This window comes from Cherax quadricarinatus, chromosome 49, assembly GCF_038502225.1.
Source record: "Cherax quadricarinatus isolate ZL_2023a chromosome 49, ASM3850222v1, whole genome shotgun sequence".
NCBI classification, from domain to species: domain Eukaryota; kingdom Metazoa; phylum Arthropoda; class Malacostraca; order Decapoda; family Parastacidae; genus Cherax; species Cherax quadricarinatus.
The window spans coordinates 20,468,496-20,484,633 of NC_091340.1; the positions used below are offsets into that span (position 1 = coordinate 20,468,496).

The 16,138-nt window shown below is 51.2% G+C and overlaps 1 protein-coding gene across 2 annotated transcripts in view; it reads right to left on the minus strand.

Annotated features, from left to right (window-relative positions):
- LOC128697027 (actin-binding protein IPP) overlaps positions 1–16,138 on the minus strand; it is a 228,889-nt gene that overhangs the window by 47,091 nt on the left and 165,660 nt on the right. For both annotated transcript variants that reach the window (XM_070095245.1, XM_070095246.1), the window contains one exon: positions 12,474–13,138. In XM_070095245.1, the coding sequence (XP_069951346.1) occupies positions 12,474–13,138 (665 nt within the window). The remainder of the gene's footprint in view (positions 1–12,473; positions 13,139–16,138) is intronic.

Sequence of the window (16,138 nt, forward strand, 5' to 3'; positions counted from 1 at the left end):
GTAGTGTAAAGCACCCTTCTGGCAAGACAGTAATGGAGTGAATGATGGTGAAAGTTTTTCTTTTTTGGGCCACCCTGCCTTGGTGGGATTCGGCCAGTGTGATAATAAAAAGAAAAAACATAAAATATGCAGTAACTTTAAAACACTTGAAATTTTGGAAAGTTTCCTGACATAATAGATGTGGTCACGGAAAATGTAAACAAACCGGGTGGGGGGCGCCGTATTTGAAAGACCGCTTGCCATATAGCAAATTTTGGTCATAATTGGGCATCGCCGCATTAGCGGAACACCGTAAGGCGAAACGCCGTAAAGTGGGGCCTTACTGTACCATCTTTTAGGAGTGAAAAAGAACAGTATGTGAGTGTGGGGGAGGTGCATGAGGCATTACATAGAATGAAAGGGGGTAAAGCAGCTGGAACTGACAGGATCATGACAGAAATGTTAAAAGCATGGAGGGATATAGTGTTGGAGTGGTTGGTATTTTTGTTTAATAAATGTATGAAAGAGGAGAAGGTACCTAGGGATTGGCAGAGAGCATGTATAGTCCCTTTATATAAAGGAAAAGAGGACAAAAGAGATTGTAAAAATTATAGAGGAATAAGTTTACTGAGTATACCAGGAAAAGTGTACAGTAGGGTTATTATTGAAAGAATTGGAGGTAAGACAGAATGTAGGATTGCGGATGAGCAGGGAGGCTTCAGAGTGGGTAGGTGATGTGTAGATCAAGTGTTTACATTGAAACATATATGTGAACAGTATTTAGATGAAGGTAGGGAAGTTTTTATTGCATTTATGAATTTAGAAAAGGCATATGACAGAGTGGATAGGGAAGCAATGTGGCAAATGTTGCATGTATATGGAAGAGGTGGTAAGTTACTAAATGCTGTAAAAGTTCCTTGACGCTGGTGAGGGGCTCTTGATATAGGGAATTGGATCTGTGCTCCAGTTACCTAAATTAATAATGATAATAATAATAATAATAATACATACATAATAATAATTTAGAATGCTGCTGCTAGTTGGCGCAGCTGATGCCAAAACATCGTACACATGTTTACATCGCTGAAGGAGCAGTTCTCTCATTCTTGCTTGCATTTTTTTTACAGTCATTTGGCCAAATTTCTTTTTTCTAACCATGGGTCTTAAGAAAATAAGTGCAAAGGACAGTGCTGAGAAGAAAAAGACGATGATTTCCATGGACTTAACCAGGCAATACCAGCTTAGTACATCTATGATACTAAAGTTGTATCAGTCATGTTCAGTGATTAAACAAAACTAATTTTATCAGTTAAGTTCAGTGATAAAAATAAACAATGTTGTTGTTGGAGGTTGACAAGTCCACTGACATTATATGCCCCACCCTCAACATCCCCCACCCTCAACACCCCCCACCCTCAACACCCCCCACCCTCAACATCAACCACCCTCAACACCCCCCACCCTCAACACCCCCCACCCTCAACATCCACCCACCCTCAACATCCCCCACCCTAAACATCCCCCACCCTCAACACCCCCCACCCTCAACATCCCCCACCCTCAACATCCCCCACCTTCAACATCCCCCACCCTCAACATCCACCCACCCTCAACACCCCCCACCCTCAACACCCCCCACCCTCAACATCCCCCACCCTCAACATCCCCCCACCCTCAACATCCCCCCACCCTCAACACCCCCACCCTCAACATCCACCCACCCTCAACACCCCCCACCCTCAACACCCCCATCAACACCCCCCACCCTCACCCCCCACCCTCAACACCCCCCACCCTCAACATCCCCCCACCCTCACCCCCACCCTCAACACCCCCCACCCTCAACACCCCCACCCTCAACATCCCCCCACCCTCAACACCCCCCACCCTCAACACCCCCCACCCTCACCATCACCCACCCTCAACACCCCCCACCCTCAACACCCCCCACCCTCAACACCCCCCACCCTCAATATCCCCCACCCTCAACATCCCCCACCCTCAACATCCCCCACCCTCAACACCCCCACCCTCAACACCCCCACCCTCAACATCCCCCACCCTCAACACCTCCCCCACACAACACCCCCACCCTCAACACCCCCACCCTCAACACCCCCCACGCTCAACATCCCCCACCCTCAACACCCCCCACCCTCAACACCCCCCACCCTCAACACCCCCACCCTCAACACCTCCCAAACACTACACCCCACCATCAACATCCCCCACCCTCAACACCCCCCACCCTCAACACCCCCACCCTCAACACCCCCCACCCTCAACATCCCCCACCCTCAACATCCCCCCACCCTCAATATCCCCCACCCTCAACACCCCCCACCCTCAACATCCCCCACCCTCAACATCCACCCACCCTCAACATCCACCCACCCTCAACACCCCCACCCTCAACATCCCCCACCCTCAACACCCCCCACCCTCAACATCCCCCACCCTCAACATCCACCCACCCTCAACATCCCCCACCCTCAACACCCCCCACCCTCAACATCCCCCACCCTCAACATCCCCCACCCTCAACACCCCCCACCCTCAACATCCCCCACCCTCAACATCCCCCCACCCTCAACATCCCCCACCCTCAACACCCCCCACCCTCAACATCCCCCCACCCTCAACACCCCCCACCCTCAACATCCCCCCACCCTCAACATCCCCCACCCTCAACATCCCCCACCCTCAACATCCCTCCACCCACCCTCAACATCCCCCACCCTCAACATCCCCCACCCTCAACAACCCCCACCCTCAACATCCCCCACCCTCAACATCCCCCACCCTCAACCCCCACCCTCAACCCCCACCCTCAACATCCCCCACCCTCAACACCCCCACCCTCGACATCCCCCACCCTCGACATCCCCCACCCTCGACATCCCCCACCCTCGACATCCCCCATCCTCAACATCCCCCACCCTCAACATCCCTCCACCCTCAACATCCCTCCACCCTCAACATTCCCTTCCCTCAACAACCCCCACCTTCAACATCCCCCACCCTCAACATCCCCCACCCTCAACACCCCACCCTCAACATCCCTCACCCTCAACATCCCTCCACCCTCAACATCCCCTCACCCTCAACACCCCCACCCTCAACATCCCCCACCCTCAACATCCCTCCACCCTCAACATCCCCCCACCCTCAACATCCCCCACCCTCAACATCCCCCACTCTCAACATCCACCCACCCTCAACATCCCCCACCCTCAACATCCCCCACCCTCAACACCCCACCCTCAACATCCCTCACCCTCAACATCCCTCACCCTCAACATCCCTCCACCCTCAACATCCCCCCACCCTCAACACCCCCACCCTCAACATCCCCCACCCTCAACATCCCTCCACCCTCAACATCCCCCACCCTCAACATCCCCCACTCTCAACATCCCCACCCTCAACATCCCCCACCCTCAACATCCCCCACCCTCAACATCCCCCACCCTCAAAATCCCCCACTCTCAACACCCCACCCTCAACATCCCTCACCCTCAACATCCCCCCACCCTCAACATCCCCCACCCTCAACATCCTTCCACCCTCAACATCCCCCCACCCTCAAAATCCCCCACCCTCAACATCCCCCACTCTCAACATCCACCCACCCTCAACATCCCCCATCCTCAATATTCCCCACTTACAACATCCTCCGCCCTCAACATCCCCCACTCTCAACATGCCCCACCTACAACATCCCCTGCTCTCAACATCCCCACCTACAACATCCCCCGCCCTCAACATTCCCCGCCCTCAACATCCCTCCACCCTCAACATCCCCCACCCTCAACATCCCTCCACCCTCAACATCCCCCACCCTCAACATCCCTCCACCCTCAACATCCCCCACCCTCAACATCCCCCACCCTCAACATCCCCCACCCTCAACATCCCCGACCCTCAACACCCCCCACCCTCAACACCCCCCACCCTCAACATCCCCCACCCTCAACATCCCCCACCCTCAACATCCCACACCCTCAACATCCCCCCACCCTCAACATCCCCCACCCTCAACATCCCCCACCCTCAACATCCCCCACCCTCAACATCCCCCCACCCTCAACATCCCCCACCCTCAACATCCCCCACCCTCAACACCCCCCACCCTCAACATCCCCCACCCTCAACATCCCCCCACCCTCAACATCCCCCACCCTCAACACCCCCACCCTCAACATCCCCCACCCTCAACATCCCCCACCCTCAACATCCCCCACCCTCAACATCCCCCACCCTCAACACCCCCCACCCTCAACATCCCCCACCCTCAACATCACCCACCCTCAACATCCCCCACCCTCAACATCCCTCACCCTCAACATCCCCCACCCTCAACATCCCCCACCCTCAACATCACCCACCCTCAACATCCCCCACCCTCAACATCCCCCCACCCTCAACATCCCCAACCCTCAACATCCTTCACCCTCAACACCCCCTACCCTCAACATCCCCCACCCTCAACATTCCCCACCCTCAACATCCCCCACCCTCAACATCCCCCACCCCCAACATCCCTCACCCTCAATATCCCCCACCCTCAACATCCCCCCACCCTCAACATCCCCAACCCTCAACATCCCCCACCCTCAACATCCCCCCACCCTCAACATCCCCCACCCTCAACATCCCCCACCCTCAACATCCCTCCACCCACCCTCAACATCCCCCACCCTCAACATCCCCCACCCTCAACAACCCCCACCCTCAACATCCCCCACCCTCAACATCCCCCACCCTCAACAACCCCCATCCTCAACATCCCCACCCTCGACATCCCCCACCCTCGACATCCCCCACCCTCGACATCCCCCACCCTCAACATCCCCCATCCACAACATCCCTCCACCCTCAACATCCCTCCACCCTCAACATCCCCTTCCCTCAACAACCCCCTTTCAATATCCCCCACCTTCAACATCCCCCACCCTCAACACCCCACCCTCAACATCCCTCACCCTCAACATCCCTCCACCCTCAACATCCCCCACCCTCAACATCCCCCACCCTCAACATCCCACCCTCAACATCCCTCACCCTCAACATCCCCCCACCCTCAACACCCCCACCCTTAACATCCCCCACCCTCAACATCCCCCACCCTCAACACCCCCACTCTCAACATCCCCCCACCCTCAACATCCCCCACCCTCAACATCCCCCCACCCTCAACATCCCCCACCCTCAACATCCCCCACCCTCGACAACCCCCACCCTCGACATCCCCTACTCTCGACATCCCCCACCCTCGACATCCCCCACCCTCAACATCCCCCACCCTCAACATCCCTCCACCTTCAACATCCCCCACCCTCAACATCCCCCACCCTCAACATCCCCCACCCTCAACACCCCCCACCCTCAACATCCCCCACCCTCAACATCCCCCACCCTCAGCATCCCCCACCCTCAACATCCCCCACCCTCAACATCCTCCACCCTCAACATCCCCCACCCTCAACATCCCCCAAACTCAACATCCCCCACCCTCAACATCCCCCACCCTCAACATCCCCCACCCTCAACACCCCCCACCCTCAACATCACCCACCCTCAACATCCCCCACCCTCAACATCCCTCACCCTCAACATCCCTCCACCCTCAACATCCCCCACCTACAAGATACCCCGCCCTCAACATCTCCCAGCCTCAACATCCCCCACCTACAATATCCCCCACCCTCAACATCCCCCACCCTCAACATCCCCCACCCTCAACATCCCCCCACTCTCAACATCCCCCACCCTCAACATCCTTCACCCTCAACACCCCCTACCCTCAACATCCCCCACCCTCAACATTCCCCACCCTCAACATCCCCCACCATCAACATCCCTCACCCTCAACATCCCCCACCCTCAACATCCCCCCACCCTCAACATCCCCAACCCTCAACATCCCCCACCCTCAACATCCCCCCACCCTCAACCCCCACCCTCAACATCCCCCACCCTCAACATCCAACACCCTCACCATCCCTCCACCCACCCTCAACATCCCCCACCCTCAACATCCCCCACCCTCAACAACCCCCACCCTCAACATCCCCCACCCTCAACACCCCCACCCTCGACATCCCCCATCCTCAACATCCCCACCCTCGACATCCCCCACCCTCGACATCCCCCACCCTCGACATCCCCCACCCTCAACATCCCCCACCCTCAACATCCCTCCACCCTCAACATCCCTCCGCCCTCAACATCCCCTTCCCTCAACAACCCCCTTTCAATATCCCCAACTTCAACATCCCCCACCCTCAACACCCCACCCTCAACATCCCTCACCCTCAACATCCCTCCACCCTCAACATCCCCCCACCCTCAACACCCCCACCCTCAACATCCCCCACCCTCAACATCCCTCCACCCTCAACATCCCCCCACCCTCAACATCCCCCACCCTCAACATCCCCCACCCTCAACATCCCCCACTCTCAACATCCCCCCACCCTCAACATCCCCCACCCTCAACATCCCCCACCCTCAACATCCCCCACCCTCAACACCCCACCCTCAACATCCCTCACCCTCAACATCCCCCCACCCTCAACACCCCCACCCTCAACATCCCCCACCCTCAACATCCCTCCATCCTCAACATCCCCCACCCTCAACATCCCCCACTCTCAACATCCCCCCACCCTCAACATCCCCCACCCTCAACATCCCCCACCCTCGACAACCCCCACCCTCGACATCCCCCACTCTCGACATCCCCCACCCTCGACATCCCCCACCCTCAACATCCCCCACCCTCAACATCCCCCACCCTCAACATCCCCCACCCTCAACATCCCCCACCCTCAACATCCCTCCACCCTCAACATCCCCCACCCTCAACATCCCCCACCCTCATCCCCCACCCTCAACACCCCACACCCTCAACATCCCCCACCCTCAACATCCCCCACCCTCAGCATCCCACACCCTCAACATCCCCCACCCTCAACATCCTCCACCCTCAACATCCCCCACCCTCAACGTCCCTCCACCCTCAACGTCCCCCACCCTCAACACCCCCCACCCTCAACATCCCTCCACCCTCAACATCCCTCCACCCTCAACATTCCCCACCCTCAACATCCCTCCACCCTCAATATCCCCCCACCCTCAACATCCCCCGACCATCAACACCCCCACCCTCAACATCCCCCACCCTCAACATCCCACACCCTCAACATCCCCCCACCCTCAACATCCCACCCTCAACATCCCCCACCCTCAACATCCCCCACCCTCAACATCCCCCCACCCTCAACATCCCCCACCCTCAACATCCCCCACCCTCAACACCCCCACCCTCAACATCCCCCACCCTCAACATCCCCCACCCTCAACACCCCCCACCCTCAACATCCCCCACCCTCAACATCCCCCACCCTCAACATCCCCCACCCTCAACATCCCCCACCCTCAACATCCCCCACCCTCAACACCCCCCACCCTCAACACCCCCACCCTCAACATCCCCCACCCTCAACATCCCCCCACCCTCAACATCCCCCACCCTCAACATCCCCCACCCTCAATATCCCCCACCCTCAACATCCTGCACCCTCAGCATCCCCCACCCTCAGCATCCCCCACCCTCAACATCCCCCCACCCTCAACATCCCCCACCTTCAACATCCCCCACCCTCAACATCCCCCAACCTCAACATCCCCCACCCTCAACATCCCCCACCCTCAACATCCCTCCACCCACCCTCAACATCCCCCACCCTCAACATCCCCCACCCTCAACAACCCCCACCCTCAACATCCCCCACCCTCAACATCCCCCACCCTCAACCCCCACCCTCAACCCCCACCCTCAACATCCCCCACCCTCAACACCCCCACCCTCGACATCCCCCACCCTCAACATCCCCCACCCTCGACATCCCCCACCCTCGACATCCCCCATCCTCAACATCCCCCACCCTCAACATCCCTCCACCCTCAACATCCCTCCACCCTCAACATTCCCTTCCCTCAACAACCCCCACCTTCAACATCCCCCACCCTCAACATCCCCCACCCTCAACGCCCCACCCTCAACATCCCTCACCCTCAACATCCCTCCACCCTCAACATCCCCCCACCCTCAACACCCCCACCCTCAGCATCCCCCACCCTCAACATCCCTCTAACCTCAACATCCCCCCACCCTCAACATCCCCCACCCTCAACATCCACCCACCCTCAACATCTCCCACCCTCAACATCCCCCACCCTCAACATCCCCCACCCTCAACATCCCTCACCCTCAACATCCCTCCACCCTCAACATCCCCCCACCCTCAACACCCCCACCCTCAACATCCCTCCACCCTCAACATCCCCCCACCCTCAACATCCCCCACCCTCAACATCCCCCATCCTCAACATCCCCCACCCTCAACAACCCTCACCCTCAACATCCCCCACTCTCAACATCCACCCACCCTCAACATCCCCCACCCTCAACATCCCCCACCCTCAACATCCCCCACCCTCAACATCCCCCACCCTCAACATCCCTCACCCTCAACATCCCCCCACCCTCAACACCCCCACCCTCAACATCCCCCACCCTCAACATCCCTCCACCCTCAACATCCCCCCACCCTCAACATCCCCCACCCTCAACATCTCCCACTCTCAACATCCACCCACCCTCAACATCCCCCACCCTCAACATCCCCCACCCTCAACATCCCCCACCCTCAACATCCCTCCACCCTCAACATCCCCCCACCCTCACCATCCCCCACCCTCAACATCCCCCACTCTCAACATCCACCCACCCTCAACATCCCCCACCCTCAACATCCCCCACCCTCAACATCCCCCACCCTCAACATCCCCCACCCTCAACATCCCCTATCATCTCTGCTCCAATTGTGTAAGAACATATACACTTTATATAAACAGTTTAACATTTCTTTACATTCTGTAGTGAATTATGATTTATGTTTTTATATACGATATTTCTGCAATTAGCCTCACAAATACTCCATTTTCTCTTACAATAAGATCATGGGATGATACTAAAGTCAAAGTTAGACAGGAAATGGCAGACGCTTCCGCTGCTGCCTCTGCCACCATATTATGGCCTATTTTATTCATTCTAGAGTATATATCATGTTTCTGTGTTAATTATATTGTTTATTATGTCATATTAGATGAATTGTGATAGATAAATAAGCCATACAGTTGATATTAGTGTTATATTCAAGTATTTTGTCTTGTCTCCAGAGTGCAGGAACGGATTAACCCTTTACCGCGCGGTGCCTCAATACTGAGGCACCAAAAGTATGGTTTTCATGGCGCCATAGACACAAAGCATATGCTCCCAGAGACTTCTCGCCTCAATCCAGCCAATCACACACCTTCTGGGTGGAGCTTGAAGGTGGCGTCACTTGGGTATTGTCCTCTGCTATTGGCTGGGAGCTCCTCGAGTGTTCAGTACTGCTTGACTTGTTGAAGGAGCAGCATTTCGACCCTCACTCTCCCAATATTTCACCAATTTACACCACTCCAGAATGTTGTTAAGTTTCTGAATGTGTTTCCAGTACATTATTGAATGTTTGAACTTCATTTTGAGATGTACATGAATTGCCTGAGGCACTGAGAAGTAACAAATAAATGCACTTGAAGTTTTGTTTACCTTTTAGGTATCAATATTGAGGCCCGGCCTGACAATGGTAGATTATCACTTACTGTTTTTGTATCAATATTGAGGCCCGGCCTGACAATGGTAGATTATCACTTACCATTTTTGTATCAATATTGAGGCCCGACCTGACACTGGTGATAAGAAATGGGCCAATGAAGGTATCACATATCATGGATTAACAGATCATAATTAGACCGTCTTTGTCACTGATAGCTAACAATTGCATGCTGAATCAAATTCATTGATATATGAGTAATTTTACCTTGTAAATTTATAAAATTTGCTCATATGGAATGCTCATTTTGTGTTTTCTGTTCATTTCAGTCGAACACAAATGCGTTTTATGGATCAAGGGCTCAAAGAAGAAGGGATTACATCGTGCCAGAGTTACATGATGACAGTGACCCTAATGAGGAAGTGGATTCTGGAGATGATTATGAGCCACAGGCAGATGATGCTTCTTCAAGTGAAGATGAACATGAAGATTTGTCTAAGAGAAGTGGGCAAGTTAATGTAAAACGAAGAAATATACGAAAACAAGCAGTTAAAGATGACGAGGTTGAGGTAGATGAAACAACTGTCAACAACACTAATGCCACCTAGAGCAAACTTGACATAACAAATACTCCATTACCTGACTACAAACATGAGGTACCAACACATATCAAGAAACCATTTCAATATTTTTGTGAATTATTTACTGCAGAAATATTAGAAAGCCTTGTATTTAACATGAACTTGTATGCAACACAGAAAGATGTTAATACTAACTTCAACACCACTAGTGAAGAGCTTATGCAATTTGTTGGAATTCTGATATTCATGAGTATGGACACCCTGCCCTCTTTAGAGGATTACTGGTCCCATTACCACTGTCATCCTGATATTACAACTGTTATGACATCTAAAAGGTTTAGGTCACTAAGGACAGCTATTCATATAAATGATAATACCAAGGCAACAGCTGACAGGTTCCATAAAGTAAGACCACTGTTTGAAGGTCTAAGAAAAGCATGCCTAACAGTTCCAGGTACACCAAAGCAATCAGTTGATGAGGTAATGGTGGGATATAAGGGAACAAGAGCAGGAAATCTCAGGCAATATATCAGGACCAAGCCTGATAAATGGGGATTTAAACTTTTTTGCCGGGCCAGCGATGATGGATTTATACATGACATAATGATGTATCAAGGTCAAACAACATTTGATTATCACAGTGTTAGCCTAACAGAGGAGGAGAAGAAAATGCCTATAAGTTCCAAAGACTATGGACCACACAAAAACCAGTGCAATTTATGCAGATAACTTCTTTACCAGTTTGCCTCTAGTGAAATATCTGCATGCTACATTCAATTGCTGGTACACAGGCACTGCAAGGGACAGCAGAATTGGAAAACCACCACTTATGTCTGTCAATGACATGGAAAAAACAAAGGTGAAAAGGAGTGCTATGGATTACTGTTCATTGGATGGTGTCCTTGCTGTACGTTGGAAAGACAGTAAGGTTGTTACTTTACTGACTAATGATATTGGCATCAACCCTGTGACAAAGATAAAGAGGTACAGCAAGGAGCTCAAACAAAAGGTGGAAGTTGATTGTCCTGCAGTGATAAAGAATTATAATGCCCATATGGGGGGCATAGATAAGAATGATATGTTGGTGCATCTCTACAAGTCTCCACTCAAAGCAAAACGCTGGTGCATGAGGCTCTTTGGATATATCATTGATCTTTGTTGTGTCAATGGCTGGTTGTTGTACAGGCGTCACTGACTGTGGTGTTTTGAAAGAGAAATACATGAACCTCAAGGAATTTCAGTTTTCCATCTCCCATTCTGCAAGAAAGTCAACCAATGGAATCCCAAGGAGCCTGAGATCTCCAAGTTGTTCAACTTCACGGTCTTCTTCAAGGTCTTCTTCACTTGATGACATTCCCAATCGGCATAGAAAAAGGTCTCATGATACAATATTTGATGAAACACAAAAACACTGGCCAGTTTCTGCAAAGAGGCTTTCATGTAAACATTGCAACACCAAGAACAAGAGGACCTACTCTTCCTTTGCTTGTTCCTTCTGCAAGGTTAATTTATGTCTAAATTCAATGAGGAATTGTTTCCTGGAATTCCATAAGCAACAACATGCTTAAATTCCTCTGATAATATTTTTGTAACATTTTTTTCAATTTTTTATAAAATGTCAATTACTAAAAATGTCTTAAATTTATTGAAATCAAGTTTCTGTGCCTTTTGTTTACCCAAGTTGTTTATGAATAAACCTTAAATGTATATTTATGCCTTTAATTATCAGTTATAGCAGCTGTTATGATTCTTTTAGACAAATGCCTTTGTCAGGCTTGCATCAAATTTGATGCCTGATCTGTCACCTACAGTTTAACCATTGTCGGGGAGTGCCTCATATTTGATGCGGCCAAAAAGGGCATTTTATGGCCCAAAAATAAATAAACTCAAAAAATGATCACAAATAAATATGTCTTAGAATTACATATACTGTCACAATATAGGTTGCAATTGTTGCATCTGCTCAAATATGAGGCACGGCTCTCCTGTTAATTTAAATGAGGAAAATTGATTTGATATACGAGTAAATTGAGTTACAAGCTAGGTCATGGAACGGATTAAACTCATAAGTCAAGGTTCCACTGTAGATGCATTCTCTCATATCTAGGCCCAAATTTACTGCTCTCAGCTTACCTGAGTGAGCTGAGCTCATGACGTAGTACTATGGCAGTGACCCTGGCTTCAAACCTGTAAAACTATGGGATGGGCCCCTCAAAGGGTAAATGTTACTTCTGGTATGTTGACTCACCTGAATCTTGCTTCTGGCATGTTGGATTCTAGTCTCCACTCATCAGCTATGGGGTCATATCTCTCAATGGTTCCGCCAATATCCTCACCGACCCAGCCACCAAAGGCATACAAGTAGCCTTCATGAGCACACAGACCAAACTCACACCTGGGGATCACCATCGATGATATATTGGTCCACACGTCTTCCTGGGGGTCATAAACTTCACCATTGGCCAGAATCTGTGACTCTTGTTCTCCGCCCACCACAAATATTCTGCCATTTAAGACGGCAATCCCAGGTAAAATTCTTCCTATCTCCATGGGGCATACTTTCTGCCATTCCTTCCTGAATGTATCAAAACACTCGACACTTTCAAACGTACACTCTGATCTTGTCCACGAGCTAATGAGTTCTCTCTTTGAGCCACCAATGACATAAATTTTCTTACGAGCACATATTCTTGGCTGGACGTACAAAGGTACCAAACTTCCCCTCTTACTGACCAGGTCTTTCTGTATGCTCCTCAGAGCCACCTTTAAACTGATATCACAACACTCATTGATGGATTTCTCCAGCAGTTTACTGGGTATTAGAGGCAGTCGAACTTTGCTCAATATTTCAAAAACATAACGTCGTCTAGTGGTAATGTCTTGACCAATCCAGCGTATGGCAGCAGAAAATACCTGCAAAAATATTAATTATGGACATACTAAGAAATAAGATCTTTAAAAGAGAAAGATAAATAAGTACATGGGATACAAAAGAGGGAGTAATGACAACAGTTTCTTATCTCTGAACTAGTAGATAAAAAGTTAATGAGCAGACATGTGCTGAGACATGTGCATGGTTTTCAAGGTGCAATAAACATATCAGATTATGTATTTAGTTGTAGCTACAGTGAAAGAGAGAGAGCAAAGTTTGATTATGACCAGTGTTGGTCACATGATTATAACCAGTGTTGGTCACTATTTGATTACAACCAGTTTTGGCCACTGATTGTGACCAGTATTGGTCACTATTTTATTACGACTATTACTATTACTTGATTATAACCAGTGTTGGTAACTATTTGATTATAACCAGTGTTGGTAACTATTTGATTATAACCAGTGTTGGTCACTATTTGATTATAACCAGTGTTGGTCACCATTTCATTATGACCAGTGTTGGTAACTACTTGATTATAACCAGTGTTGGTCACACTTTGATAGTAACCAGTGTTGGCCACTACTTGATTATAACCAGTGTTAGTAACTACTTGATTATAACCAGTGTTGGTAACTATTTGATTATAACCAGTGTTGGTAACTATTTGATTATAACCAGTGTTGGTCACTACTTGATTATAACCAGTGTTGGTCACTACTTGATTACAACCAGTGTTGGTCACTACTTATTATAACCAATGTTGGTCACTATGTAGACAGCTTGTACTGTCTGCACAGACAGCCCATGCTGTCTGCCAGCTTAGTTCATATTTCGCGCCACTCAGGTGCTGCCCTCTGTAGCCAGGCCTCCCGGTGGGCACGCCAGCCTGCCGGCCCTTGCCACACCCTCACTCACACAGCGGCCTAGCAGGAAGACACAAGTACTCCCTAGCTCTCTCTCGTGGGATGGCCCTGCCCGGGCCATGGGCACAAACACACAAGCCTGTGTACCCACCACGACCTAACAATAAAGTAAGAAGCCTCCGAAGACGTATCATTAACCACCCGCTTGCAGCACCTACCAAACAAACCCATTAAACATTGGTAGCAGCGGTGGTCGCAGCAGTTGTGTTTGCCCAGAGAGAGGAAGGAAGAGGTATGAAGTCATCTTCTCTTCATCACCCTACACAAGAAGCATCCATCTCTCAACGAGTTATCCTGATGTCGTGTCTGCACGTTTGAGCATCCAGACACAGGTACAAGCAGGATCCAGCCGAAATTTGCCGAAATTCTCCGAGAATTGTAAGTGACCCCACGCTACAGCGTCCCACGCTGTTTCTCAAGTCACGTGTTCAGAGTCACTTGTATGTTGCTGTTGTTGTTCAGCTCAGCACAGCTGTTTCAGCAAGCCAGAGGTGAGTTTCGTGGTGATTTCTGCGTCCAGTGTGAGCTTCTCCACGTGTTTGTGGGTGGGAGAGAAAGGGAGGAAGTGGCCGTTCCTCACCTTGCCCATGCTCGCCCTACTCACTCTCACCCGTCTACCATACACTCACCACTGCTCACTCCCTCTGCTGTGTTTTCTGCTGTTTTTCGTGTGAATTCGTCGCCAGTGCTGTGTATCCGAGGGCCCGAGGCCACTCAAAGCTATGTGGGTCAGCATGCCACGTAGATCACGACGCAACGTGGATCACGATGCCACGTGGGCGTGGGCGATGTCACATGGATCTACCAGCCACGTGAGTTACCAGATGTCCCAGGCCTCATGCTGTGGTCTGCTGCCTGCATCACATTGACGTCACCAACGATGCTGCCCGACTTCATGACATCACGATGTCTGCTGACATCACCTCACGATGTCTGCCTAACGTCACCTTGAGATGTCTGCTGACGTCATCACGCCTGACATCATATGATGTCACCATCGAGTGTTCAGTAATTATTTCAGTATTGTCGAGAAGATTGAGAGAAGATACATGTCGTGTTAATTAATTCCTCTCAGTCAGAGTTCTCACATTTTAGCATATCTCAGGGTCAGTTTTATGCGCAGAAAAGCATCATTTGCTAGTTTAAGCCATGTTGTACCGTGGGTGTGTAAAGTTTCCGTGTGTCCAGTGAGGTCTGAGCCAGACCTGAGTAGCACCACTGTGTTAAGTCACCCGTGTGACCAGTGTGTTTGACAGCTATCAGACAGCCCTGAGTGACTGAGCCCTCTTGCACAGAAAGCTTTTATGCTCGTCGCTCGTGATGTTCTGCAGAATCGTACCTGCTACGATTCCCATCGAGATTTGTTTCACTTCACCTCCAGACCTTCAGAGTGCAGTTATATGTAGAGAAACAAGTCTGGGGACGCTTAGACTAACCTCTGCTATAACTCCAACTGTCGAGAGAATGACACACTGTGTCAGCCTCGTGTCACAAGCTTCAGTGAGCAGCCTGCACAATGATGATGTCACTTTGACTGCTAGCTCTCTCACTGCAGTCTGGTGTATGATGTTACGACTCCCAGATGTTTCGCCCAGTCATCTCTGCCACGACTCGCTCCACGCTCGCCGGCAGTGACAGCCCAGCAACAGTACCAGTCGAGAAGTGTCCTCCTGAGTCGCTTGCCAGAAGTCCTACCCAGTTGCCGAGTTTTGTCGACGCCTCACTCGAGGACACCAGCATGTGCCCCAGGTTGAGTGAAAACCTGCAGCGACTCCTACGATGACTGCTTCACCGTTCCAGAGGAGACCGTAACCTGTTACGTCACAGCTCAGCCGCAGCGATGTCTCCTGTGTTGCAGTATCTGTCCAGACGCAGGAAGGCGTGCAGTGATGCCCATCGACGCTCACTGCCTATGACCACGATGTTTAGCACACCCCACATGTTTTTTTCTTCCCTCCCTGTAGGAAGTTTTTTTTCCATGTCCATATGTATATACATGTATATGTTTTTTATTTTGTGTTCTGTGCCCTGTTCCTACGAGAGAGAGACCGAGTTCCTTTTACCACCAGTATCGTCGCGTCGGGATGACGCCCGGTAGGTGGCCGAGCGTAT